Source organism: Arvicanthis niloticus, chromosome 3, assembly GCF_011762505.2.
Source record: "Arvicanthis niloticus isolate mArvNil1 chromosome 3, mArvNil1.pat.X, whole genome shotgun sequence".
Classification (NCBI taxonomy): domain Eukaryota; kingdom Metazoa; phylum Chordata; class Mammalia; order Rodentia; family Muridae; genus Arvicanthis; species Arvicanthis niloticus.
Genome location: NC_047660.1, coordinates 122,307,583 through 122,333,381, shown reverse-complemented (window position 1 = coordinate 122,333,381; position 25,799 = coordinate 122,307,583). Strand labels below are relative to the sequence as shown.

Sequence of the window (25,799 nt, the reverse complement as noted above, 5' to 3'; positions counted from 1 at the left end):
TGTCTCTCAAATTTTCTCCCTGCACTTCCCCACCACAAGGCTCACAGAAAGGCTTGCTATGTATCTCAAGCTGGTCTTGATACCTCAATTCTCCTGTCTCAGCTTCTGGAGTATTGGGATTACAGATGTATACCACTCTGCCTAGCCTTGTTAACCAGTTATATTTATTATTTATATAAGTCCCTGTACATATTCTTTTCTCTTCAACACTGGACAGTCATCTTTCTCTCTGCCCCCTTTTAGACAGCAGTTCATATTGTTCATTCTAATTTCAATCTCCTGTGATAAAGTAATTCTCCTGCCTCATCCTGCCTCATCCTCCCTCATCGCTGGGATCCCGAGTTTGGGATCCATGCCTGGCTTTTGTCTTGTCGGTTTGTAAGACCTCCTTACTTTTCACATCTTACAAATCTGAACTCTTTGTTACACCCAATTTTTTTTTCTAGATTGTCATTTTAACTATTGTGCTCAATGTTTTCAAGCACTGGCTGCTCTTTAGGGGACCTGGTTTTAATTCCCAGCACCCACCTTGCAGCTCACAACTGTTTGCAACTTCAGTTCCAGGAGATCTGACACCCTTGTACAAATATACATGCAGGCCAAATACCAATGCACATACAGTAAACATAAGTAAATCATTAGAAAGGTCATTGAAATCTCCAATGCTGGAGAGATGGTTCAGCAATTAAGAGCACTGTCTCCTCTTCCAGAGGTCCCGAGCTGGACTCCCAGCAACCACAGGGTGGCTCACAACCATTTGTAATGGGATCTGATGCCCTCTTCTGGCCTGCAGGCGTACATGCAGGCAGAGCACTCATACATAAATAAATAAATCTTTAAAAAGAAGAGAAAGACATTCCAGAGTGATATACTTATGTTTCTTTCTGTTCTTATAGCACTTTAAAAATTTGAAGTTATGTGGTATTTGTTTTTGTACTTTAACTTATTTTTTCAGGCTTTCATATATTAATCCTAGCATTTTTATTTCCCTCTGACTTGTGGGGGCTAGTGATGTGGTTCAGTTGATTGAATTCTTGTCCAGTATGCATGTGGCGCTGGGTTCAGCCCCTGGAACTGCATAAACTGGATGTAGTGGCCTATACCTGTAGTCCCAGCATCTTTATGTTTTCTAAGGTCGTTTTACCGGACTTTTATTCTACTATACTCAGAACCTTACCTTCCTTCCCCTTTCCCCTATTTCTGACTCCTCTTTTATTTTTATTAATAATCTTCACACATGTTTACAAGTCTCAAAAATGTGTTAAGATTGTTGTCTTGTGGCACTTTGTTTGCTGTAGTGGAATAGAGAGTTAAGTTTGGGATTTATATTTTAAGGATGTTTGACAAGAGGAGGAACTGGGAAAAAGGAGTTGGCTATAGAGATAGGTCTTGAATTTATTGCAAGGTTCTGCATTATTCATCCCCAGCACATTTAATCGGGGCTTGCTTGCATTTTTAGAGGTTCAGTCCATTGTCACTATGGTGGGAAGTGTGGTGGTATGCAGGTAGACACGGTGCTGGAGAAGGAGCTGAGAGTTCCACAACCAAGGCAGCACAAAGAGAGAGACTCTGGGCTGTCTTGGGCTTTTGAAACCTCAATGCCCACCCCAGTGACACACTTCCTCCATCAAGGCCACACCCACTCCAAGGCCACACCCACTCCACATGGCCACACCTCCTAATCCCTGTCAAGTAGTGCCACTCCCTAATGAGCATGCATTCAATTGTAAGAGCCTATGGGGGCCATTCCTAGTCAAACTACCACATTCTTTAAACAGGCAAAGGCTCTTTTATTGAGTGGGTATTAACCTTCCCTCCTCTTATAAGAGGTTATGTAATATGTGATTAATAGGCACTATTAGTGTCTAGACTTGAAGGATGGCATTTACAGAGCTAAAAAATCAGAAATTTGACTTAACATGGCATAATGAAAAAGCAAAACATTTTTAAAAAGTCAAACCAGCACGTAATTCCTAAATCCACAATCTCTAAATATATTTTTGTGTTCCCTTGGTTTTTTCTGTCTATAAATTAAGACTATAAAGCCTCCTTGGCAATATTAGTGGGAATTGACTCTTGTGAAATACTAAATGAAATTTGGCATATAGTACTTGATCATTTTTAATATTACTATTATTTATCTTTTTCTGTAAGAGATTTCTGTGAAGGCTGAAATGATATTATGAACAACATTTCCTGAAAAGAACTGTACCTTTCATTGAAACTTCTGCAAGACTGGATAAAAACATCAGTAAAGTGGAGGGGCCCAACTATTACACATCCAGAGATAGATTATTCTGGGGCATTTTGTTTGTTTGCTTGCTTTCAAAACAGGGTTTCACAGTGTAGCCCTGACTGTCCTGGAACTATCTCCGTAGACCGGGCTGGCCCCGAACTCATCCACCTCATCTCCATCTGCTTCTGCCTCCAGAGCACCGGGATGGAAGGTGTGCACCATCACCGTTCAGCTAAAATTATTTTTCTTAAGTTTTCTTGCCCCAGAGGCTTGCTTGTTTCTATTCAAATGGAGTTCACATTAAATAAGTACTATTATCTTGTTACTTTCTGATGGCCTAAATGAATTTCTGTCTTACTATAACAGTTTATCTGAAAAACCTTAAAATTGAGTAGATTTCAATTATGTCCATTAACCTAGTTTTCAAGAGATACACAATCTGGTCCTGGACCCTAATAATTGTGAAGTATTTCATCGGTTTTTGTGCTTTTTTTCTTTCTTCCTTTCTTCCTTCTTTTCTTTATTCCTTCTTCTTTTTTTTTTTTTTAAATCCTTTTTAGTGACAGCAAAAATGTATGCCTACATCCTTGGGGCCTCAGGCTTCTTTGTTTTAAAGGCTGTATGATGATAGCCAAGTTCTCTACCATTGAGCTACAGCCCTAGATCTGAATCCTTAAAGAGCCAAAGAAGCTGTCACAAATTAGAGAAAGCATTCCAGTTTTTCCTTGGTGATTTGATGAATACTCTCTCAGGAAACTTGTTTATTGGAATAATTGCTAGGCAGCATTTGAAAGAATGCTAGTCAGAAAAAAGTATGGCAGGGAAGGATCCTGTCTGCTTTTAAGTTATTTAGTAGACTTAGTGGAGGGAAACTTGAATAGAGGTTGTATCTGGTGGTGAAGGAAAACTGGAGGAAATCTGTTTGTAGAGACTGGCTGACAGGCTGATTAGAATTTCAGTACTGTGGAAACACTGGAATATTGCAGGTCCAGAGGCTAATTCTCTTATCTTGGGCTAAGTTCTGGCTCTCCAGAGACCTAGCAAACAACCTTGCAAACAACCCTCCCCCACCATGTCAGAATTAACATCTTGTGATAACAGATAAAAGGAAATCTTTTAGTATTTATTAACTTGGCAGGAAACTAGCTTCAACCAATGTAAAAGTTAAGAATGTCATGAGATAGCATCTTGAGTACATGGAAAGGCTCCCCTGATCTTGATGTACCTGCCTCTCTGATGTACCCACCAATGTATTTTATTTATTTATTTTTTTAATTTATTTTTTTTATCATTAACAATAACTTTATTCTGTAGCAGGGCATTTTTCTACTGCTTCAGTATTTTCCTCTCAGAGAACACAAGTTTTAGAACTGGATCACTTGGCCCTTTCTCTTCTTGTTGCCTTCCAGTTCAAAATGCTTGCATCTCTTAATGGCCAGCATCTTCTTGGATCTGCAGTTGGGATCAACACACTCAAGCCCAAGCACAATCTTATTTGTGGTTTTGGCCTTTTTTTGAAAAATTGTCTTTGTCTGCCCATCGCAGCCACTCTGCTTTCGATCATAACGCCACTTTCCTTGGGCATGCAGGGAATTGCCCTTCTTATGCTGGGTCACTTTGTGAGGCTGATGCTTGCCACATTTCTTACAGAAAGTCCTTCGGGTTTTCTGTACGTTGACCATCTTTGCAGTAGAAGTGTCTGCGATGAAAACGTGAGACGGGCCGCAACGATCCCCGCCTCAACCGCACGCGCCCCCACCAATGTATTTTAAACTTGCTTTCACAACTTTTATTCTGTAAAAGTACAAAAAATGTGGTGAAGCTGTTTCTACATTGGAACATGGAATTTGGGGTAACCTAAGTCTGTGTGCCCTGGCCACAGTCACTCAAATGGCTCCGGAATAAACCCTCTCCTACTTCCTTTAAGATGAAAACTATGATCTTTACATTAACAAATTTTTTTTAAAAATTTCTTTTTATTTATGTGTGTGATTCTATGTGGGTATATGTCACATGAATGCAGGTACCAGTGGGTACCAGAGCAGGGTGTTGGATCTCCTTAGAGTTACAGGTGATTGTGAACAGCATGACATGGATGTTGGGAACCAAACTCTGGTCCTCTGGAAGAACAGTGTGTGCTCTAACGGCTGACCCATCTCTCCAGACCCATCAATATGGGTTTTTTGATCTACTCGTTTGTATAAGAGTCTGGTCTGATGTTTGTTTTTTTTTTCACCTGTTTGTACCTCATTTTCTGAACCAAGTATATGTGCCCTTTACATAACTATCCCCCTCCACACACTTTAGGTTTCTCTTCTTTCCCCACACATGGTTAAACTCATTTGTCACTGAGCTACAAACCCCAGCTCTCCCTTTTGGTTTTAACAAGCTTCTCACACTTAGAACATTCACACTAAGACAGGTGTTTAAAGTGGTGAACAATAGATCTAGCTGGATCACATCATCATTTAAAAATAAAACTGCATGGTATTGGTACAGAGACAGGCAGGAAGATCAATGGAATAGAATTGAAGACCCAGAAATAAACCCACACACCTATGGTCACTTGATCTTTGACAAAGGAGCTAAAACCATCCAGTGGAAAAGGGACAGCATTTTCAGCAAATGGTGCTGGTTCAACTGGAGGTCAGCATGTAGAAGAATGCAAATCAATCCATTCTTATCTCCTTGTACAAAGCTCAAGTCCAAGTGGATAAAGGACCTTCACATAAAACCAGATATACTGAAACTAATAGAAAAGAAGGTGGGGAAGACCCTCAAATACCTAGGCACAGGGGGAAAGTTCCTGAACAGAACACCAATGGCTTATGCTCTAAGATCAAGAATTGACAAATGGGCCGGGCAGTGGTGGCGCATGCCTTTAATCCCAGCACTTGGGAGGCAGAGACAGGCGGATTTCTGAGTTCAAGGCCAGCCTGGTCTACAGAGTGAGTTCCAGGACAGCCAGGACTACACAGAGAAACCCTGTCTCGAAAAACCAAAAAAAAAAAAAAATTGACAAATGGGACCTCATAAAATTGCAAAGCTTCTGTAAGGCAAAGGACAGTGTCAATAGGACAAAATGGCAACCAACAAATTGGGAAAAGATCTTTACCAATCCTACATCCGATAGAGGGCTAATATCCAATATATACAAAGAACTCAAGAAATTAGACTTCAGACAACCAAATAACCCTATTAAAAATGGGGCACAGAGCTAAACAAAGAATTCTCAACTGAGGAAACTCGAATGGCCGCGAAGCACCTAAAGAAATGTTCAATATCCTTAGTCATCAGGGAAATGCAAATCAAAACAACCCTGAGATTCCACCTCACACCAGTCAGAATGGCCAAGATCAAAAACTCAGGTGATAGTAGATGCTGGTGAGGATGGGGAGAAAGAGGAACACTCCTTCACTGTTGGTGGGATTGCAAGCTTGTACAACCACTCTGGAAATCAGTCTGGCGGTTCCTCAGAAATTGGACATAGCATTACCTGAGAACTCAGCTATACCACTCCTGGGCATATACCCAGAAGATGCTCCAACATATAACAAGGACATATTCTCCACTATGTTCATAGCAGCCTTATTTATAATAGCCAGAAGCTGGAAAGAACCCAGATGCCCTTCAACAGAGGAATGGATTCAGAATGGATACAGAAAATGTGGTACATTTACTCAGCTATTAAAAACAATGAATTTGAGGAATTCTTAGGCAAATGGATGGAACTAGAAAATATCACCCTGAGTTAGGTAACCCAGTCACAAAAGAACACAAATGGTTTGCACTCACTGATAATTGGATATTAGCCCAGAAGCTCACAATATCCAAGAGACAACTTATACCGCATGACTAAGGAAGACCAAAGTGTGGGTGCTTCGGTCCTTCTTAGAAGGAGTAACAAAATACTCATGGGAGCAAATATGGAGACAAAGTGTGGAACAGAAACTGAAAGAGGGGCTGTCTGGAGACTGCTCCACCTGAGTATCCATCCTATGTGCAGTCACCAAAGGTAGATGCTGATGTGGAAGCCAGGAAGTGCATGCTGACAGGAGCCTGATATAGCTGTCTCCTTAGAGGTCTGCCAGAGCCTGACATATACATAGGCGGATGCTCACAGCTAACCATTGAACTGTTCATGGGGTTCCCAATGGAGGAGTTAGAGAGAAGACTGAAGGAGCTGAAAAGGTTTGTGGCCCCATGAGGAGAGCAACAATACCAACCAACCAGAGTTCCCAGGGTCTAAACCACCAGCCTGGGAGCACATAGGGAGGGGCCCATGGCTCCAGCTGTATATGTAGGGGAGGATGACAGTGTCAGTTATAGGTAGGGGAGGAGGTCCTTGGTCCAGTGAAGGCTGGATGCCCCAGTGTGGAGGAAATCGTGGGTGGGGGCACATCCTCATAGAAGCAGGAGGAGGGGGGATGGGATGGGGGTTCCTGGGTGGGGGAAAAAGGGAAAAAGGGGATTACATCTGAAATGTAAATAAAATATCCAATAAAAAATACTGTTTTAGGTGCTGCAGCAAAAGCGGACCCACATTGGTAATGTATTTGTCGTAAAGCTAATGTGACAAGGCAGGGTTTACTTCACAAATCGTGAAGGTATGCATTTGATTTTTTTTTTAGGAATGTATAATCGTTCCCTCATGATCTGAAAATTGATCATAGGAGGTCAAGTGACAGTAAAGGTTGAAATCCTAAACTATCCCTCTAAGATGGTACCCTTTGGGTTTCCACAGAACTAACAAGGATTGTGGGCTTGGTATCTCAGAAGGTGTCAGTTTTGTTTCAAGTTTCACCATGTGGGACAATCATATTTATGAAAAAAGATTAGATATCTGGGGGGGAAGGGAATGAATGAATGAATGAATTATTGAATGGGTTTGGGATTAGGTAACTGCAATTTGTAAAGAAGACGAAGAGGTCCAAGGTGGCATTCAGAGCTGCCTGGAAGTTCTATGGATCTGCCTGTTCTGAAGAGGTGTTATCTTTTCCAGAGCTTGTGAAGAGACTCTACCCTCTCCTTAGGCCTCCATAGGGGCCTGGAGAGCTTCCTCAGGCAGATGACCTCCACAGGGTTCAGGCCCCGGGTGCAGCGCAGAGGTGAAGATGGGGGGCGACGGCGGGAAGCAGCAGGGAGTGGCAGCGCATTCCCGCCATGGCTAACAAAGGCTACTGAAGACTCTCAGAGCCGGGAAAGCAGCGCAGGGCCGAAGGGTTAACCGGGAGCCCCGCTCCCGCGCGCATCCCGGCCCCCGCCCTCCCGTCGCTAGGAGACGCCGGAAGTGGGGGAGGGGCGGCGCGGCGCGGCGCGGGTGGGAATCTTTTTCGGGCGCTCGGGGGCGGAGGGAGGAGAGCGCGCGTGCGCGCGCCCGTCCGTCAGTCCGCCGGTCGCCGCGGTGACCGTTCTCGCGGCCCGTCGGCTCGCGCCCCGCCTCCGTCCCCGCCGCCCCCTCCCCTGTCGCGCGCCGTTGGGGAGGTGCTCGCTCCTCCCGATTCCCGCCGCGTTCGCCGCTGCTCCTCCTCTCCCCGGCGTCGCGGCTGCTGCCTCTGCGGGCTGTATGAGGAGGAGTAGGAGGAGGAGGAGGAGGAAGAGGAGGATGTGAAGATGGCGGAGCTGCAGATGCTGTTGGAAGAGGAAATCCCGGGGGGCCGCCGGGCTCTCTTCGACAGCTACACGAATCTGGAGCGGGTGGCCGACTACTGCGAGAACAACTACATCCAGGTGCGGCGCGGCCCCTCGCGCGGCTCGGCGCGGCAGGGCGCAGGGTGTGAGGGGCGCGCGGGGCGACGGCGAGCTGAGGAGGCCGCGCGGTACTGGGTCCCCGGAGCCGCGCCGGGGTGGGGATGGGGCGAGGGCGGCGGCTGGAGGAAGCGGGGTCGGCAGAAGGCCTCAGCAGCCCCGTGCGAGTCCCCGGTGCGGTTCGGTGCGGTGCAGTGCGCGGCGTCCCGCCCCCTCGCCTCTGCCCCGTCGCCCCCGCAGTCCTCTCCTGTCAGTGTTCCGGATGGCGGTGGAGGTGGAGAGTGGCATTTTCTGTATAACGGAATCTTGCTCGATGGCAGGCTTGTGTGATAGAGGGATAGGTTGCCTCCTGCCCAAATTCCGAGGGATCATTTTTTTTTTTTTTTGAAGGGCCTCATATTCCTGCAAAGTGAAATGCCTCACTTCTCCATTCCTGCGAATGTACCCTGAAGACAAAACAAAAATTCTTAACCCTTAAGTTTAAACAATTTGTCTTTAGGATGTAAAGGGGACTTGGTGGAACGGCTCTCTCTTATTGCAAGTTAATACCAATTTTTTCCTCCCTGTGGAGAATGGGAAACTGATAATGAGCTGCTTTTCCTTCTCAGTTCCCGTTAGAATAGGTAATTTTCCTTGGGGAAAAACTATGACTATTTTCACAAAGAATTAGGAAAACGAACCACATGGTTTAGTTTTTTTCCCATGATGATTGGTTTGGCACAGGGACTCCAGTGTGCGTGTGTGTGTGTGTGTGTGTGTGTGTGTGTGTAGGAAGGTGAGAAGCGTGGGGGGGGGCGGGGCACTGGTGAGATGAGAACCAGCTGGTCATGGGATAAATGTAAAAATTTCGTGGATTAAAACAACACTTTAAGAATTAACTCATGGTTTGCAAATCCAGTATCTTTTGGGGGTTATATTGAATTACAGGTTGTGTCTACATTTTTTTCACTCCCATTTAAATTATTTGGATAAAGTGGAATGGAAGCATGGTGTTAAACTGTTACCCGTATTTTAATGTTCTTGTTCCTACTCCTGTCTCTGTAGATATCATTAACAACAGTTGTATTGGAAAATATTCTCAAATCTTAGTATGAATTAAAAAAACCCAGATGTTGCAATTTATAGGTTCTTAAGTTTTTTGAGGACCACATTATTAATCAAAGATTAATTAATTATTAATTATTATTATGCTTAGATTTTATTTGGTTATTCATGTACTGAACTCTATTATCATATTGTAAACATTTGTATTAAGACTGAATCAGACATAATTGAATCTTCCTCTCTTAAGAGAAATGGTGGAAAGTGTATGTTCAGTAGGAAGAGTGTGTATCTTTGGTCAAAGATTGATCAAAATCCCTCACAAACGTCTGTCAGATACTTTACTAATACAGAGCTATGTAGAAAGTATTCAAAGGTTTTATTGCTTAATTTCCAGTCTTCTTTGGCCCAGAACTGTGGATGATGGTACATTCCTAAACTCTTCAGTGGTTTATAATATAGTTCAAGAGACTGATCTGTGACTGAATTGAATCCATAGTAATACCATGTACCATCAGCCCTTCTTGTTGGAGGAGGAAATATTCTCCCTTTTTCTTGTCATTCCCAAACAGTGTAACAACTACTTAACATTTTATTATTATTTATTATTTTTATTTTTTACATTTTATTAGATAGTGTAAGTAATGTAGAGATTTGAACTATAGGGGAGGATTGTGATAGATTGCTTGTAAATATTATGCCATTTTATGCAAAGGACTTTAGTATCCAAAGATGGGGTTGGAGTGGGGATTGGGGTGGGATGGGAGTGTGTCCTAGAAACTAATCCCTATTGGATACTGAGGAACAAGCTAAGTATAGTTAATTTATACTTTGTAGGGAATTGTGGGTAGAAAGGTGATGCTTATTTTCAGGGAGTCACAGCTGCTAGTAGAGACTCAAAGTGTTAATTCTGTTGCCTTGTGTAGCATGTTATGTCTGTTAGAAGAGAAATTAGGGAATGGAAAAGTTATTAGATTGCAATTGTGGCCAACTAATAAGAAAAAGGTTTTTGAAAGACTACTGTTACCATAATTTGAGATTATAATTGCCACATAAAGGAAAGTACATGAATTGATAAAGTGGAGAGGTGAAAAAGATCACTTTGTCTTAAAATGTATTATTCTAGCTTAAAGAGTATCAGAGTTGGTGTGTTATTTATACTTATTCATTTTTGGTGTTGGGGACTGAACTCAGGGTCTTGTGAATGCTAAGAATACAGGCTACCACTGAATTATACTCCTAGCCCACTTAAAAGTATACTTACTTTTTAGAAATGGATTTTGAATTTTAAGCCATCTATTATTTTTAATTTAGTATCTGAGGTAGAGTTTATACCTTTATGTCTTAGGTTGCCCTCTGTTGTGGGATTAACTAACTGGATTATTACTGCAGTACTTTCTCAGGTTGATATTTCTTCCATGATTTGTTTGTAGTACATTGATAAATAGAACTGGTGGTAGTTGATTTGTGCAGAGCCAGCTGTACATTTGGCTGGTTCTTGTGATGGAAGGATTGACCAGCCAGAGTCCTGATGCTGTCTGTGACCCTGTAATACATGAAAGGTAATTGGCAGGATCACTGAGCAAATGGCCAATTAACCCTTTTATGGTGGTGTTGTGTCCTAGTTTCTAGCTCCAATCAACTAAATCAACAGCATTTTATTGTATGGAATTGTAACTTTTGTGTGTGTGTGTGTGTGTGTGTGTGTGTGTGTGAGATTGAGACAGGGTTTCTCTTAATAGTCTTGGCTGTCCTGGAACTAGCTCTGTAGACCAACCTGGCCTTGAACTCACAGAGGATACCTTTGCCTCTGCCTCCTGAGTGCTGGCATTAAAAGGGTGGGCCACTATAACCCAGCTGAAATGTAACTTTTAAGACAGAAAAAAATATGTTGATCATTATATAATTGTTGTTATTCAGTGTTAAGTGTTTGGTTTTATGTCTAGGAAATAAAATAAGTAAATATACACTAATTGTGGATTATAATTAGTGTGAAATTTGAACAAGAGGAAAGGAACACAGAGATACTACAGATAGAGAAATGTACATAAATGTAAATATTTACTTTCTAGGAGTCAATGAAGTTAATATTAAAATTTTAAATGTTATGTCTTAAGAGTTTTGTTTTATCAACTTCTGGGAAACATAGGCAAATTGCTTTTCTAAAGTGTGATGATAAAAATTATGACTATAGTTTGTTTGCTAATACTTCTAAGGATGATTTTGTTGTTTGTTTCTTGAGACTGTGTTGCCCATGCCTGACTTGAACTTGTGTTCTTGCCTTTGGAGACTAAGTGCAGGTGTTGGCTATTATGCTTAGATTGCCTTTTTCTTGATGGTGAAGATTAATAGGGGCTTAATAGGGGCTGAGGAGATGGTTCATTGGTTGTACTTGCTGTACAACCAACCATGCTTGAGGACTGGAATTCACATCCCTAGAACCTTTGTTAGTACAGGTTGGGCATTGTGGCTGCCTGTAGTTTCAGATGTAACTGGCTGTAATTGCAGCCACTCTTGTTGGCTCTCGGTTCACTTGAGAGACCCTGCCTCAGTAAAGATGTGGTGCTCAAACAAAAGAAAACAAGTACTGAATTAACTTAGTACAGCCGTTCTACTGCCTGACTTCTGTATCTTTGTTTATTTTCTCCACGTATTAATGTAAGCATGGAATGCCTAACACCTTAGAAAATAGTCAGGAATTAAGGAATTCATTTCTTTCTTTCTTTCTTTCTTTCTTTCTTTCTTTCTTTCTGACAAAGTCTTATTAATTTTTGAGATGGGTTCTCTGTAATTCTGTGCTGGAAATTGGCAAAGATTAACATTTTTAGGTTAATTTTTAGAATACATGCATATTTGTAAAACTTAATATAAAGTAGCTAGATATTAAAGGACTTAAAAGTTACTGTTATCTTGACTGTCAGCCAGGCTGGCCCGGATCAGAGATCTCCCTGCTCTGCCTCCTGAGTGCTGAAAGAATCATCCTAGAAGATAGATTTATTTGGAATGAAAATTAGGAGTTTACCTGAAGCTGGCGTTAGACACCTTTAATCCCAGTGCTCAGGTAGTAGGACAGGTGGGTCTCTGGTTCAAGGGCAGCCTGGTTTACTAGTGAGTTCCAGGACAGCCTTGGCTGTATGGAGAGACCCTGTCTCAAAAAACAAAAACCTAAACAAAAAATACTTAAAAGTGCATAAAGAAGGCAGTCATTGAGAGTAGAACTTCGAGTACCCATAATTGCATTCTTCTTGACTTTAGTTTTTTTGCCTTCAATGAAAAGAAGGTACTAAATAGGTGGACACTAGGCTGAATCAGGGAGAGCAGATTCCTGGAGATGAGGCTTCTCATCCTAAGAAAGTAATCCTAATTTCCAGGAGAAACATTTTGGTGAATAGGTTTTCAGTGACAAACCTGTCATTATCAATACCTTTGACAAGATTGTAAAAATAGATTAAAATTGTACCCTAGGCTCCCTACTCTTTTAAAAATATTATCCTTTTAGTATATATATCCTGTGCTTTCTTGCTAAAGTATTTCAGTAGCCTTAGAACTTATGTTGATCCAGGGTCTTTAGTTGCATTTTGGTTTGCCTTTTCTTGAAGTATTGACTGCGACAAAATTGTTCCTTTGCCCAAACAATGAAAGGCTTTCTGTTTACTTTTTCTTTGTACCATGATAGAATTAATATATTAATCTGTGATAGTTTCATTTATCCAGAGTGCTTTCTAGACTCCTAAATAGTTGTTATAAGTGAAATTGTTTTATTTATTTGTAGAATATGTACTATAGAAAGTTTTGAGTATAGGCTGTTTTGGCTTTCTTTTAAAATTTAGGAAATAATACCCTGTGGTAGTGAGAGTAAGTGTAGTCTTTCATAGACGGATAAGAATTAGGCTATTCTTAGACTCTATGATTAAATTTTTATGGAACTGGTTTGTAGTTTGGATTCATGACATAGTCTGTGGAATCATGCAGTCTGTTTTGAAGTATTCTTTAATTTTGTGGTTTTTTTTTCCTTTCCAGATATAAACTTTCTAGAGGATGAAATCATATCCTAAGCACTGTTGTATTTCTCTTACCTACTCAGAGTTATCTTGCTGGCCCTTGAGTATAATGTTGTACATGTATTCTTTAGAATGTGGTCATTTTGCAAGGAAAAGTTTTAAGTACTATTTATTTTTAGCAGATATTATGCATTGATACAAAAATACAGGGTAACAAAAAAATCTCGAGTTTTGACTCATTTACAGCATGGATATTTTAATTCATTTCTCAGGTCAAGTTTGTTGAGGTTTATACAGCTATAGTACAAATCATCCTTTTTGGACATAAAAGTAATGAGGTTGGAGTGATGGTACAGTGGTTAAGGGCACTTGTTGCTCTTGCAGAGTCCCAGCACCCACAGTGTAGCTCACCACCGTTCCTGACTCTAGTGCTAGGGGATCTAATGCCTTCTCTTGCCCTCTGTGGGCACCAGGAATACATGTGGGACACATGCATACATGAAGCCAAAATGTTCCACTTAAAATAAATTTAAAAAATAATAAAATTTTAAGGTCAGTCCCTGGGGATGTAGCTCAATGGAAATGTTCCTATCTATTTATAGAGAGTATGGCTCTGGCTTCAAGTCCTAGCAGAGTAAAAACCCAACCAACCAAAGGAAAACCTTTTATGCTCACACTACCTCCACAATACAACCTTTTCTTTATACCTTTTGTATTCAGTCCTTCCCTCCATTCCCAACCTTTGGGAAAGAAACACAGCACTTTCTTTCCCTATAGTTTTTGCTTTTCCCATAATGCCTGCTAAATGGATCTACCAGTTATATAGTTTTTCATGTTTGACTTCCTCCACTTAACATACTGCATTTGAATGTCAGCTGTGTCATTTCATTCTGCTTTGTTGACAAGTGGTGTTGCAGTATATGGAAGAATTAATTAGTTTGTTGTTGTATTTCTGGGTTGTATCTAGCTTTAGCCAATAGTCAATACAGCTATAACCATTTACCTCTTGAGTAAATTTAAGTGAATGGCTCCTTCCATCATTCCACTCTGGTAATGTTAAATGTATCCATGTGGTGTTCAGTTTGACTGTAGCAGATCTGAGTCTTGGCACAGCACTTTCGCTTTGTACTGTGAGATGAGAGGTTTGTGGGAAGCTACCACAAAGTCTTCTCTCATTCATTTCCTGGTCTAAAGAGGAGGCTGTGTCAGTTTTGTATCCTCCAGTTGTGATGGAACAAGGCTTTCTGCGTGTGCTATTTTTAGGCACAGCTGTGCTATAAAACTTGAGCTGCAGGATGGCATTGATTTCTCACAAGTGCCATATCATCCTTGGTGTAGGTATATGGCACCAGTTTTTCTTGGCGTTATACATGACCTGAGTCTTTTGCTACTTTACCTTTGTTTCCCTTTGCTTAAAAAAATAAAAAAGTGGGTTTATTGAACCATATGGTAAAACTACCTGTTAAACTTTACAGGAATTACTACACTCTTTTCTGTAGTATCATTTTGTATTTCCACCAGCAAATGTTCAGTTACTCTGCATCTTTGTCAACGTTTAGTTTTGTCAGGTATTGTTATTTGTATAGCTTGTTAGAGACATTTATGACAACCCCAAGCTAATTGAAACTCAACCATGAAAAGCTGAACTTTTTTTTTATTATTAGAATCAAGAGTTTCTGTCTTATAGTTTTAAATTTTATTTTACTTAGTTTTATTTTTATGGGTGATTTGCCTATGTGCATGTCTGTGCACCACATGTATGTCAGTGCTCATTGGGTCCATTAAAGGGCATCAGGTTCCCTGGAACTAGAGTTACAGATGGTTGTTAACCAGCACTGGGAAGTGAATACTGGTCCTCTGCGAGAGCAGCCAGTACTTTAAAACATAGAGGCATTTTCTCCAGCCCCTCATAGTTTTATTAAACATAACACCATTTATGAAAAATACTAGAAGTCCTAGTCAGGCCATTTAAAAAGAAAAGGAAATAAAAGATACCCACTCTGGAAAAGTTGGTTTTGTTCGTGGGTAACTATTCTCTTTTATTTTCTATTTTTTTTTTTTTTTTGTGACAGTGGGTTCAGAAAAGCATGATTTATACACAGAAAACCATCAAGACACCATCAAAGTTTAAAAAGAACAAGTTCAGTAAGTGTTTTAGGGTTTTACTGCTGTGAACAGACACCATGACCACGGAGGTGAAAGATCTATACACTGTAAACTATAAGGCATTTATGAATGTAAGACACATATAAGTGGAAGAATTTGTCATCCTGGATTGCAGAGTAAATAACATCCATACTACCCAAAGCTGTCTGTAAATGTATTGTAATCACTGTCATCAAAACTTACAATGGAATTTTTCACAAAAATTAGAAAATCAAAATTTATATGGAACCTCAGAGACTAGATACTTTTCACCATCTTGAGATCAACAAAATAGGAGGCCTTACACTCCATTATCTCAAACTATATTACAAAGTTATTGTAACCAAAATGGCATGGTACCAGCATAAAATAGTTCCAGGGCAACAGAACAGAATAGAGAACTCAGAAATATTTATTCGACTACTCCTTGATAGATAATAAGACTATACAGCAGGGAAAAGATTGTTTATATATGAAGTAATGAGATTGGACTCTATATTCTTCTTTTTTTTTTTGTTTTTTCGAGACAGGGTTTCTCTGTGTAGCCATGGCTATCCTGGAACTCACTCTGTAGACCAGGCTGGCCTCGAACTTAGAAATCCACCTGCCTCTGTCTCCCAAATGCTGGGATTAAAGGCATGCGCCACCACTGACTGGCTGGACTCTATATTCTAAACACAAAAATTAACTTGAGGGTCCAGTGAGCTGGCTCAGTGCAAAAGGTGCTTGCTGTGCATACCTGGTAACCTAAGTTTGATTCCTGGAACCCACATAAAAGTGATTGAGAGAGCTGACCAGTGTTACCCTAATTCTGCACGTACACTGGGCATGCATGCCTACATGTTATCCACACACACATATACTATATACACACTCAAAATAAATTGAAAAATTCAAGAAGATTAAAGACTTAATCAAATACAAGAACTGGAATTATAAACTTACTAGAAGATGATGGGAAAAAGCTCTTTCATACTGGTTGGTATTGGCCGTAGTTTTTATTTGGATAGAACACCAAAGTACAGGTAGCAGAAGCAAGTGTAAATAAGAACACTGCATCAGACTAAAAATACAAATAACTCAGAAAACATAATAGCGCCGGGCGGTGGTGGCGCACGCCTTTAATCCCAGCACTTGGGAGGCAGAGGCAGGTGGATTTCTGAGTTCGAGGCCAGCCTGGTCTACAGAGTGAGTTCCAGGACAGCCAGGGCTACACAGAGAAACCCTGTCTCGAAAAACCAAAAAAAAAAAAAAAAAAAAAAGAAAACATAGCTTAAACCCTAAACCAAATTTAAAAAAAAAATGGGCATAAGCTGGAGGGATATCTAAGCAGTTAAGAGTCCAGAGGATTCAATTCCTAACACTCAGATGGCAGCTCACAACTGTAACTCCATTTTCAGGTGATCTTACACACAGACATACAGGCAAAACACCAATGCACATAAAAACAAATTATTTATATATATATATATGGCTGGAGAGATGGCTCAGTGGTTAATAGTGTTTGATTGCTCTCCTGGAGGAGTTCAGTTCCCAGCAACCACATGGAAGCTCACAACCATCTGTGACGGGGTCTGATTGCCTCTTCTGATGTGCATAAAGACAGAGCACTCTTACATATAAAACACAGGAATAAATACATTTTAAAATGGGCATAGAACTGTGCGTGGTGGTGGCACCTGCTGTTCTTCTTAGCACTTGGGAGGCAGGGGCATGTGAATATGAATGCATGTCCTGCACTCCTCAGCATACTGCCTCCATTTTCTGCTGCTGTCCAGGAATCCCTGCCCAGGGAATAGTGTTCCCACAGTCAAGGCTCACATTCTCACATTAATGTCATCCATATGTGTGTGTGTGTGTGTGTGTGTGTGTGTGTGTGTGTGTGTTTGTGTGTGTATATATATATATTCCATATATATTCATATATATTCCATTATATATTCATATATATATATTCCATATATACTCCATATATATATATTCATATATATTCCAGTTATTCAGGAACAAACAAAAACCAGAGCAATATGGGTGAACCCTGAGAACATTGTACTAACTAAAATGAAGTGCAAACAAAAAGACAAATGCTGTCTTTTTTTTTTTTTTTTCCCCTAGATGGTTTTTCTGTGTACCCCTGGCTGTCCTGGACTTCATTCAGTAATCCAGGCTGGCTTTGAACTCAAGAGATCCATTTGCCTCTGCCTCCCACTTGCTGGGATTAAAGACGTCACTACTGCCTGGCAAATGCTGCATCTTACTATCTTAAAAAAAAGTTAAATTCGGAAACAGAGAAGAGTGGTGGCCGCTGTTGGTGGTGTGATCAGAGGACATAAATTTATCAAGTGAATCTGTTTGGGATGTCTGATATACTGCATTATGAGTATAGGACTGTATATTAATGATATACAATGTATGGTTGGAATTGATCAAGACAAGATCTTAAATGCCTTCTTCAAAGGTAGCTTTTGTGACCTGATGGATGTGTGAGTTAGCTTGTGATAGTCATTTATTGTCTGTTTATCAAATTATATTGGTATATCTGTCTTTTGGTGAGGATGGACTCCAGATTCCTACCTATGCAAACAGTGAACGATGATGTAGTTTAGTGTTGATGTACTTTGAAACTATGTACTTTTAAAAGTATATACAACTATTATTTGTCGATTATATATCAGTGAAGCTGAAAAAGTGTAGGCTTAGAATTTTTTTTAAATTACTTTTTTTTTTTTTTTTTTTTTTTTTTTTTTTTTGAGACAGGGTTTCTCTATGTAGCCCTGGCTGCCCTGGAACTCACTCTGTAGACCAGGCTGGCCTCGAACTCAGAAATCCACCTGCCTCTGCCCTCAAGTGTTGGGATTAAAGGCGTGCGCCACCGCTGCCTGGCCTAAAATTACTTTTAATGAGGGCTCTTAAATGCTTCTACTCACTTTCTAGCCCACCATCCAAAGATAGGGGAGAAAAGATGGCAGATGGGACAAGGGGATGTGGACCTGTTTAGAAGTAGTTCCTTGGGGCAATTCCAATCTCTGTCAGGATACCAGCAGACCAGCTTAGTAGTGTCAGGATATCAAACAGGAATCAGCAGCAGTGGCCCAATCCAGCATAAACTGCCAGGCCTGGGCCAAATCATCACAAGTCACTGGGGAGTGCCCAGGAACAGGATGCTAGGAGAAGGTCTCTGCTGTGCCCTTTTCAACAAAGGGAAGATTGAAGATGAGAGCCCAATGAAGTGTTGGAAAGCTAGCTATGCAAGTGCTCTGTCACTGTCCGTTGAGTCTTAGTTACACTTTTTCTAAACATCATGTGTTCTCCCATGGGTCTTACCTCAGCAAAACACCACCTGAGTTGGCCTTATCGTGTGAGTCTGCATCATATGACCCAATCAGAAACTCACTTTGAAAAAGATATTTTAAGAGAAAAAAATTGCCCACAAATCACAAGTAATGTAGCTTCTAGCCTTTACCTCATCTTCTCTTACACTTTTCCAGTCCTTTATTCAGTATATGCTAGCTACTTTAGTGTGTGTGAGTGTATGCCCATGTATGCCAGAGGTCAGCTTCTGGTGTCATTCCTATAGAGGTGGCCTACCTTGTTGTCTAAGTTCGTTTCTCTTTGGTCTTGGTTTACCAATTAGGATAGGGCAGTTGTTCAGCAAATCTCACCTGTTTTCACCCTCCAGTGCTGGGCGTATAAGCTCATGCCACTATGCCCAGCATGTTCTGTGGGTCTGGCCCAGGTCCTCACAAGTGTGTGACACTTGACTGATGGAGCCTTGTTTCTGGCTCTGCCCACCCCATACCAGGTAGGAATACTTTCTGCCTCAAAGCCTTTTGCTTTGTGCTTGTTGTGTCCTTTGGATAGTTTCCTGACTGGCTCACTTGCCATTTCCTTGCTTACCTCCTCTTTGCCTGTACTTTTCTCTTCACATTTTATTTATTTCTACAGTCTGCAGAAATGTTTGTTACAGAGAATGTTTATTTTTCTGATTTCCTTCCTGTCAGTGAGGGCAGGGATTTATTGATTGATTGATTGATTGTATTTTGTTTATTTCCAGTACCTGGAATAGTGCCTGCCACAGAATTAAGTATTTGTTAAACCAATAAATTAAGTCTTTTCTAGCCAACAGTGGAAAAATTCTTAGAGGAGTGAAATAAACTAGTTTTACAAATTTGAATAGTGTATAGATTTATGCTAAGGAAAAAAGAAAGTTGGTAAATGTATTTCCCAAAATATTCAACATAGACATGGTCCATGGAAGTGAGACTAGTATTTCATACATGGTTGTTGTTTTAGAATTAATTCAGTTCATTTATGTTAGTTAAAGCAAGGCTGTGTTTAAATGGACACTTATCAAATACTGAGTTATCTACAGCTCCCTGGAAGCTAGCAAGAGAGACACTTCTGTTTTACAAAATTAGGTAAGTAAAATCAGTTACCTTTGACCCTATTAGAAGTTCTATGGAGAGGAATTATAGCGTTTTACTTGTTCTTTCTGTTTTTGATTTTTAAAAAATGATCTTGATGCACTTTTATTCTGTTTTCCTTTATTTGAAAACTTCATTAAATAGATTTTCATGCTGAGAGTTCAGTGGTAACTAACTCATGGGACAACATCTTAGTGTGTTATGGTTTTGATTTCCTATGAAGAGCCTTTGCTATAAATTTTGAATTAATGAGGTTGAACTAAATTCAACATGGGTTTTTTTTTTGTTTTGTTTTACTTTTCATACTATTATTTCTCTTCATTTACTTATCTATTGATGGCTTTTAATAGAGGCAAGAAAATACACTATCCATGCTGAATAGGGGAAGTCAACAAAGGGTACCAGCCTTTCCCAGCATGTGTTAATACAAGACTCCTGCCAGGATATGGTGCCAGTCAATGGTTCCTCTTCAGAAACTTGTCCTTGGTCTAGAAGAGTGGGCTAGTTTATCAAAAGGATTTTAGTTCTTTAAGATACAGAAAAATAGTATGTTTACATAGACCACTTCTTTTTTTGAAAGGAAATTGGAAGTCACTGACAATAAATGTACGGTGTTTTTAGTTCTTTTCAGATTCCATGGTGATGGGGCCATGTTTCTGTGTTTACTATCTTTACATAAGTATAGCTGTAATGTTTTAATAGATATGATTATGAACTTCATGTATAAATAATAAAATCTACACAAATTTAATGTCACCAGAACCAATATAATGAATAATTATTATAGGGGATTACTAGTTTGGCTTATATGATAGTATAACAGTGTCAGGAGTATTGCCGGAGAGTTACTAGTCTTCAGTCCACATTGAGCATGTTGAAAGGCTGAATACGTTGTGTTTTGATGTCTGGGAAGGGCGGCAGCACTGTTAGGAAAAGTGGAGCAGAACTTGGACAACATGGAGAGAAGGAAGCAGGCAGATAGCCCTACATTTGCGTTTCCAACATTTAGGGTGAGTCTTCTCATTTCACATAACCCAATTGAAGGGGATCCTTCATAGATGTGCCCAGAGGCACATCTCATGCATCATTCTAGATATTAAGTGTCAGGCAATATTAACATTACAACTCATGTGAAAGGCATTAAGCTTCAGTATTTTAAAAAGATTTTGAAATGAGAAAAACCTGGACATCCAGAGTCATTAACATTCATTTTAGATGCCCTTCTGTATAGCTGCTTCTTTCCTTCTATTTTTACCTGGGTCTTGGAGTTTTAACTCAGATCTCTAGGCTCAAGAGGTAAGTGCTTTTATCTTTACTCATCTTGCTGTTTTTTGTTTTAAGTCCTGTGTCTCCTCCCAACCCCCCACCCCCACAACCCCACTGCTCCCAACTCTTCTGTCCTTGGGGGTGGCAGTGGAGATCGAATTTGGGGCTTCATGGAAACTTAGTAAATTCTCTGCCACGGAGCTAGTCCCTCAATCTGAGCTCTCTGTCAGTGGTGCTCAACCTTCCTAATGCTGTGACCCTTTAATATAGTTAGTCTTGTTGTGGTGACCCCAACCATAAAATCATTTCATTGGAGCTGGGCAGTGGTAGCACACACCTTTAATTCCAGCACTTAGGAGGCAGGGGCTGGCCGATCTCTTTGAGTTCAAGGTCAGCCTGGTCTGCAGAGTGAGTTCCAGGACAGACAAAAAACCAAAAAAGGAAAAAAAAAAAAACCCCAAAAAACAAAAAAATTTTGCTATTGTTACGAATTATAAATACCTGATGCAGGGTATCTGATAAGTGATGCATGTGAAAGGGTCATTTCATCCCTAAAGGGGTGGTGACTCACAGGTTGAGAACCACTGCTCTATGTATATTTTTGTTTTATTCTGCTTTGGTCTAGGGTTTGGTTTGTGGGTTGCCCCATCCTTGTCTCATAGGCTCAAGCTATCTCACTTCAACCTCCTAAGTAGTTGACACAACAACTTCTGCTACCATGCCAGGCAAAGATTGTTGTTAGTAGATTAAAAGCTCTCTGATTAATTCATATTAGTTTAATGGTATTTGAGGTTACTTCTTCACATGCTGCTGTGTAAGTTAAATCAGGTCCTTTTTGACTACTATTGTCAATTCTGTTCTTTCTTCATCTTTCCTACAGTGATAACTATTGTCATTTTTGCTGTTTTCAAAAACCCCATCTCAGATTTTTAACTGATTTTTAATTATTTTTATGACATAGGGCTTTATTATATGGACCCAACTAATTTGGAACTCATTCTATAGACTGAACTGTCCTCAAACCCATGGAGGTCTACGTACCTCTGCCTCCTGAGTGCCGGGATTAAAGGGCCATGTCACCATGAGCCATCTTGCTGACTGTTAGTTTTAGAAACTTAAAGTTCTAACCATTCTAGGGGTAAAATTTAGTGAGTTCTGATGTATGTATGTGTTTCCAGAGTTGTTTGACCATTACCAAGTTTTATTTCAGAACACTTTCAACTTTTCAGAAAGATGTTACACCCATTAAAAAGTCCATTTTACCCCTTTCCTGCAGTCTACACCCACAGTGTGTAGAGTTGCATAGTCTATGTGTCCTTTTGTGTGTGGCTTCTGTCTTAGTTAGAGTTTCTATTGTTGCAGTGAAACACCATGAACAAAAAGCAAGTCAGGGATGAAAGGCTTTACTCAGCTTACACTTTCACAAACATTGCATCACCAAAGAAATCAGGATAGAAATTCAATCAGAGGAGGAACCTGGAAGCAGGGGCTGATCCAGGAGACCATGGAGATGTGCTGCTTACTGACTTGCTCCTCATGACTTGTTCAGCTTGCTTTCTTAGAGAACCCAGGTCCACCAACCCAGGGGTGGCACCACCCAAAATGGGCTGGTCCCTCCCCCATTGATCACTAATTGAGAAAATGCCATATCACTGGATCTCATGGAGTCATATTCTTAACTGAGGTGCTTTCCTCTCTGATGACTCTAGCTTGTATCAAGTTGACATAAAAAAGGAGTTGAATTTTGTACAGTGTGAGATAAGGATCTATTTAACTCATTCACATGCACTTACGAAATTTGACTAGCACCATTTTATGATGCTGTTGTCTGTTGTGGGAGATATTTAAATAGGTGGCACCTGATTGATCTGTCTTGTGTTATGGAGCCACCATGTTCCCCACTAGCCTAGGCCTGAGGCCACTCGGCTCAGGCCGCCTACTCAGGCAGCCAGAGACACTGGCCCTGCCATCCACAAGACGCCATCGTGGGAGATGGCTCTGCCAATCTTCCACGCTGTGGAGTGGGCTGAACCCAGACCATCCTGCCATCCACATGTTATCCGGTAGGAATAAGACTCTAATGCTTAAAGATTAATCAAAGGCTTTATATGTTTGATAATGCTCAATTAACAAAGATGCTACACAATCAGGTGTAACCGAATACTCAACCTAGATGTATCTAAAAACCTTTTTTCTCTAAAAACCTTTGACTTTTTAGAGAAAGGTGCACGTCTGCTTTCATGTTCCCCTCTCTCCTCCCTCCCCTAGCTCCTCCTCTTCCTTCTCCTTTTCCTCTCCTTACTCCTCCTCTTTCTTTCCTTATTCCTCCCAACTTGTGGGGAAAATATGCTGCTACAGTCTTCTCTTCTCCAGTTTGTACTTTTGGTTTCTTTGTTAAAAAAATAATAAATCAGGTGTGAGTAGGTATGTGAACTTATGTCCATGTCTTCAGTTCTGTTCAGTTAAGCAATGTATCTGTTTTTATGGCAATAGCATACTGCTTTTTTTTTTTTTTTTTAATTTTATTGCTATAGCCTTGTAGTGTAGTTTAAAATTAGTAATGGTGATCAACACTTCTTTTTTTGTTTGTTTGTTTTATTTTTAGCTATTCTTTTTTTGTTTCTGTATGAAGTTTAAGATTAGTTTTTCAATTTTTGTAAAGAATTGTGTTGGAATTTTGATGGCAGATTGCATTCAATTTATAGATGATTGTTTTTGGTAGAATGACCATTTTTACAATATTAACCCTACCAACCATAAACATGGGACAGCTTTCTATCTTTTTCTTATCTTCTTCCTTCAATCTCTTAAGCTTTTATTATATACATCTTTCACTCTGTTAGTTATTCCAAAAAAAAAAAAAAAAAAAAAAAAAACTTTTAAAAAGGCTATTGTAGTGATCAGGGTTCTCTAGAGTAGAAGAACTTATAAAGTGTATATATTAGAATCACTTAAAAGCTATGGTCTAATTCATCCAACAATAATGGGCTATGAATGGAAAGTCCAAGAATCCATAAGTTGCTCAATCCACAAGACTGGATGTCTCAGCTGGTCTTCAATAGACGCTGGAATTCTGAAGAAGTAGGCTCCAATGTCAGTGAAGGAGTAGACTTGCTAGCAAGGCCAGAGCAAGCAGGCAAAAAGCAAAAGCTTCCTTCTCCATGTCCTTATATAGGCTTCCAGCAGGTGTGACCCAGATTAATGTCATCCTGCCTCAAGATTCAGATCAAAAGTTTGTGTCTTCCTTCCTCAAACTTCTGGGCTAGAAGTGGATTCACCCAAAATAATCTTTATAGGTGTGCCCCATTTCTATATTCTAGTTCATTCCAGATGTAGCCATGTTGACAAGGAATAGCCATCACAGTTATTGTGAAAGGTATTGTTTCCCTGGTTTCTTTCTCAGTCTGTCATTTGTATACAGGAAGGCTACTGATCTTTGTTAATTTTGTATCCTGCTACTTTACTGAATTATCATCTTTTTTTTTTTTTAATTATTTGTGTGTGTGTGTGTGTGTGTGTGTGTGTGTACGTACTACACTTGAGTATCGTGCCTGTGGAGGCCAGAAGAGGGCCTTGGATCCTCTGAAGCTGGAGTTGTAGGCACTTGTGAGGTGCTTATTGTGGGTGCTGGGAACCAAAGTTGACTTCTCTGCAAGAGCAACAAGTGTCCTTAACCACTGAGCCATTTTTCCAAACTCTTTGTTTTTATTTATTTATTTATTCAAATGCCTACTATATGTTGTCAATTGAGTATTAAGAATGTCTGGCTTTATTTTTTTATTATTATTATTAGTAGTACTAGTAAGTGCACTGTAGCTGTCTTCAGACACCCCATAAGAGGGTGTCAGATCTTATTACAGATGGTTGTGAGCCACCATGTGGTTGCTGGGATTTGAACTCATGACCTCCAGCAGAGCAGTCAGTGCTCTTAACAGCTGAGCCATCTCACCAGCCCTTTTATTTATTTTTATAGCTGTAATAAGAATTTGAATGAGGGGTCACTTAGAGGAGCAGAGATGGCTCATGGGCAATTGTATCAGCTACAGTTCCACCCCTGCCTGGGTGATGATTCATAAAATCTGCATTCTCAGAATTCTCTGTGACTCTTGTGGAGGGACCTTATGAGTTTTGTACATTTCAGATTTCCTGGGACTCAGGTGATTAGACTTGATAGCAAGTGCCTTTCTTTACCTGCTGAGCTATCTCAAAGAGCATTGCATGCAGAGGAGAATTCCCTCTTGTGTGTTGTATTCTTGCTTTTAAAATACTATTTTCCTATACTTACTGGGTCATCTACACCCTGTTTTTGGACCAAATCTGTGGTGCTGTATAGTAGAAGCAAAACAAAAACAGTAAGAGTAAGTAAGAGACAAGTATTAGGAATACTGCAGTCAAGTGCCTTCGGAGGATGTGCAGGGTTCTCATCTGTATTTGCTATTGCTCTAGAAACACATCAAATTGAAATGCAAGTTTAATTTTCTTCTTATTCAGTACACACTAAGTCATTTGGATGGTGTTAAAGCTTCTGGGGATCCAGTTTTCTGTCTTTCTCCTTCATTAGGTGATGGAAATAGGCCATGTGAGTTCCTGCTGAGCTGAGCTCTGAGCTGGTGTCTGTTTAGCTGGGAGGATCAGTGAACACCCAGCCTGTGCCCAGTTCTCCTTTCTTAGGGTTTTGCTCCCTTTATGACTGGAAGAAGAATGCCTTGTTAAGACAGGGCTTGGAAGGTTGGGTTAAATGTTTCATTTTTGTGGATGTGTTTCTTTAGGCTTTGAAAACTTTGATATGGAGAAAACATATCTTACCAACACAGAAAGAATATAATTCTTTGTATATGCCAAAGAAAAATAGTGTAATTAAACCATTAGGATGGCAAAAAAAAACAAAAACAACACCCCCCCCCCAAAAAAAAAAAACCCAAAAAACCCGAAACTTAT

At 40.2% G+C, this 25,799-nt stretch overlaps 2 protein-coding genes across 41 annotated transcripts in view; one reads left to right on the top strand and one right to left on the bottom strand.

The window, feature by feature from the left end:
• Positions 1 to 3,517: 3,517 nt before the first annotated feature.
• Positions 3,518 to 4,196, bottom strand: LOC117706059 (large ribosomal subunit protein eL42-like). Its single transcript, XM_034498887.2, has one exon. The coding sequence runs from the start codon at positions 3,916 to 3,918 to the stop codon at positions 3,601 to 3,603; it is 318 nt and encodes a 105-aa protein (XP_034354778.1). The 5' UTR covers positions 3,919 to 4,196; the 3' UTR covers positions 3,518 to 3,600.
• Positions 4,197 to 7,588: 3,392 nt separating this feature from the next.
• Abi2 (abl interactor 2) overlaps positions 7,589 to 25,799 on the top strand; it is a 74,085-nt gene continuing 55,874 nt past the window's right edge. For 34 of the 40 annotated variants that reach the window (XM_034497108.2, XM_034497106.2, XM_034497099.2 and 31 more), the window contains exon 1: positions 7,598 to 7,966. In XM_034497108.2, the coding sequence (XP_034352999.1) occupies positions 7,850 to 7,966 (117 nt within the window). In that variant the 5' untranslated portion in view covers positions 7,598 to 7,849. Of the gene's footprint in view, positions 7,967 to 25,799 lie in introns of all 40 variants that reach the window. The other 6 variants (XM_076931823.1, XM_076931817.1, XM_034497102.1 and 3 more) reach the window with 5 other exon arrangements.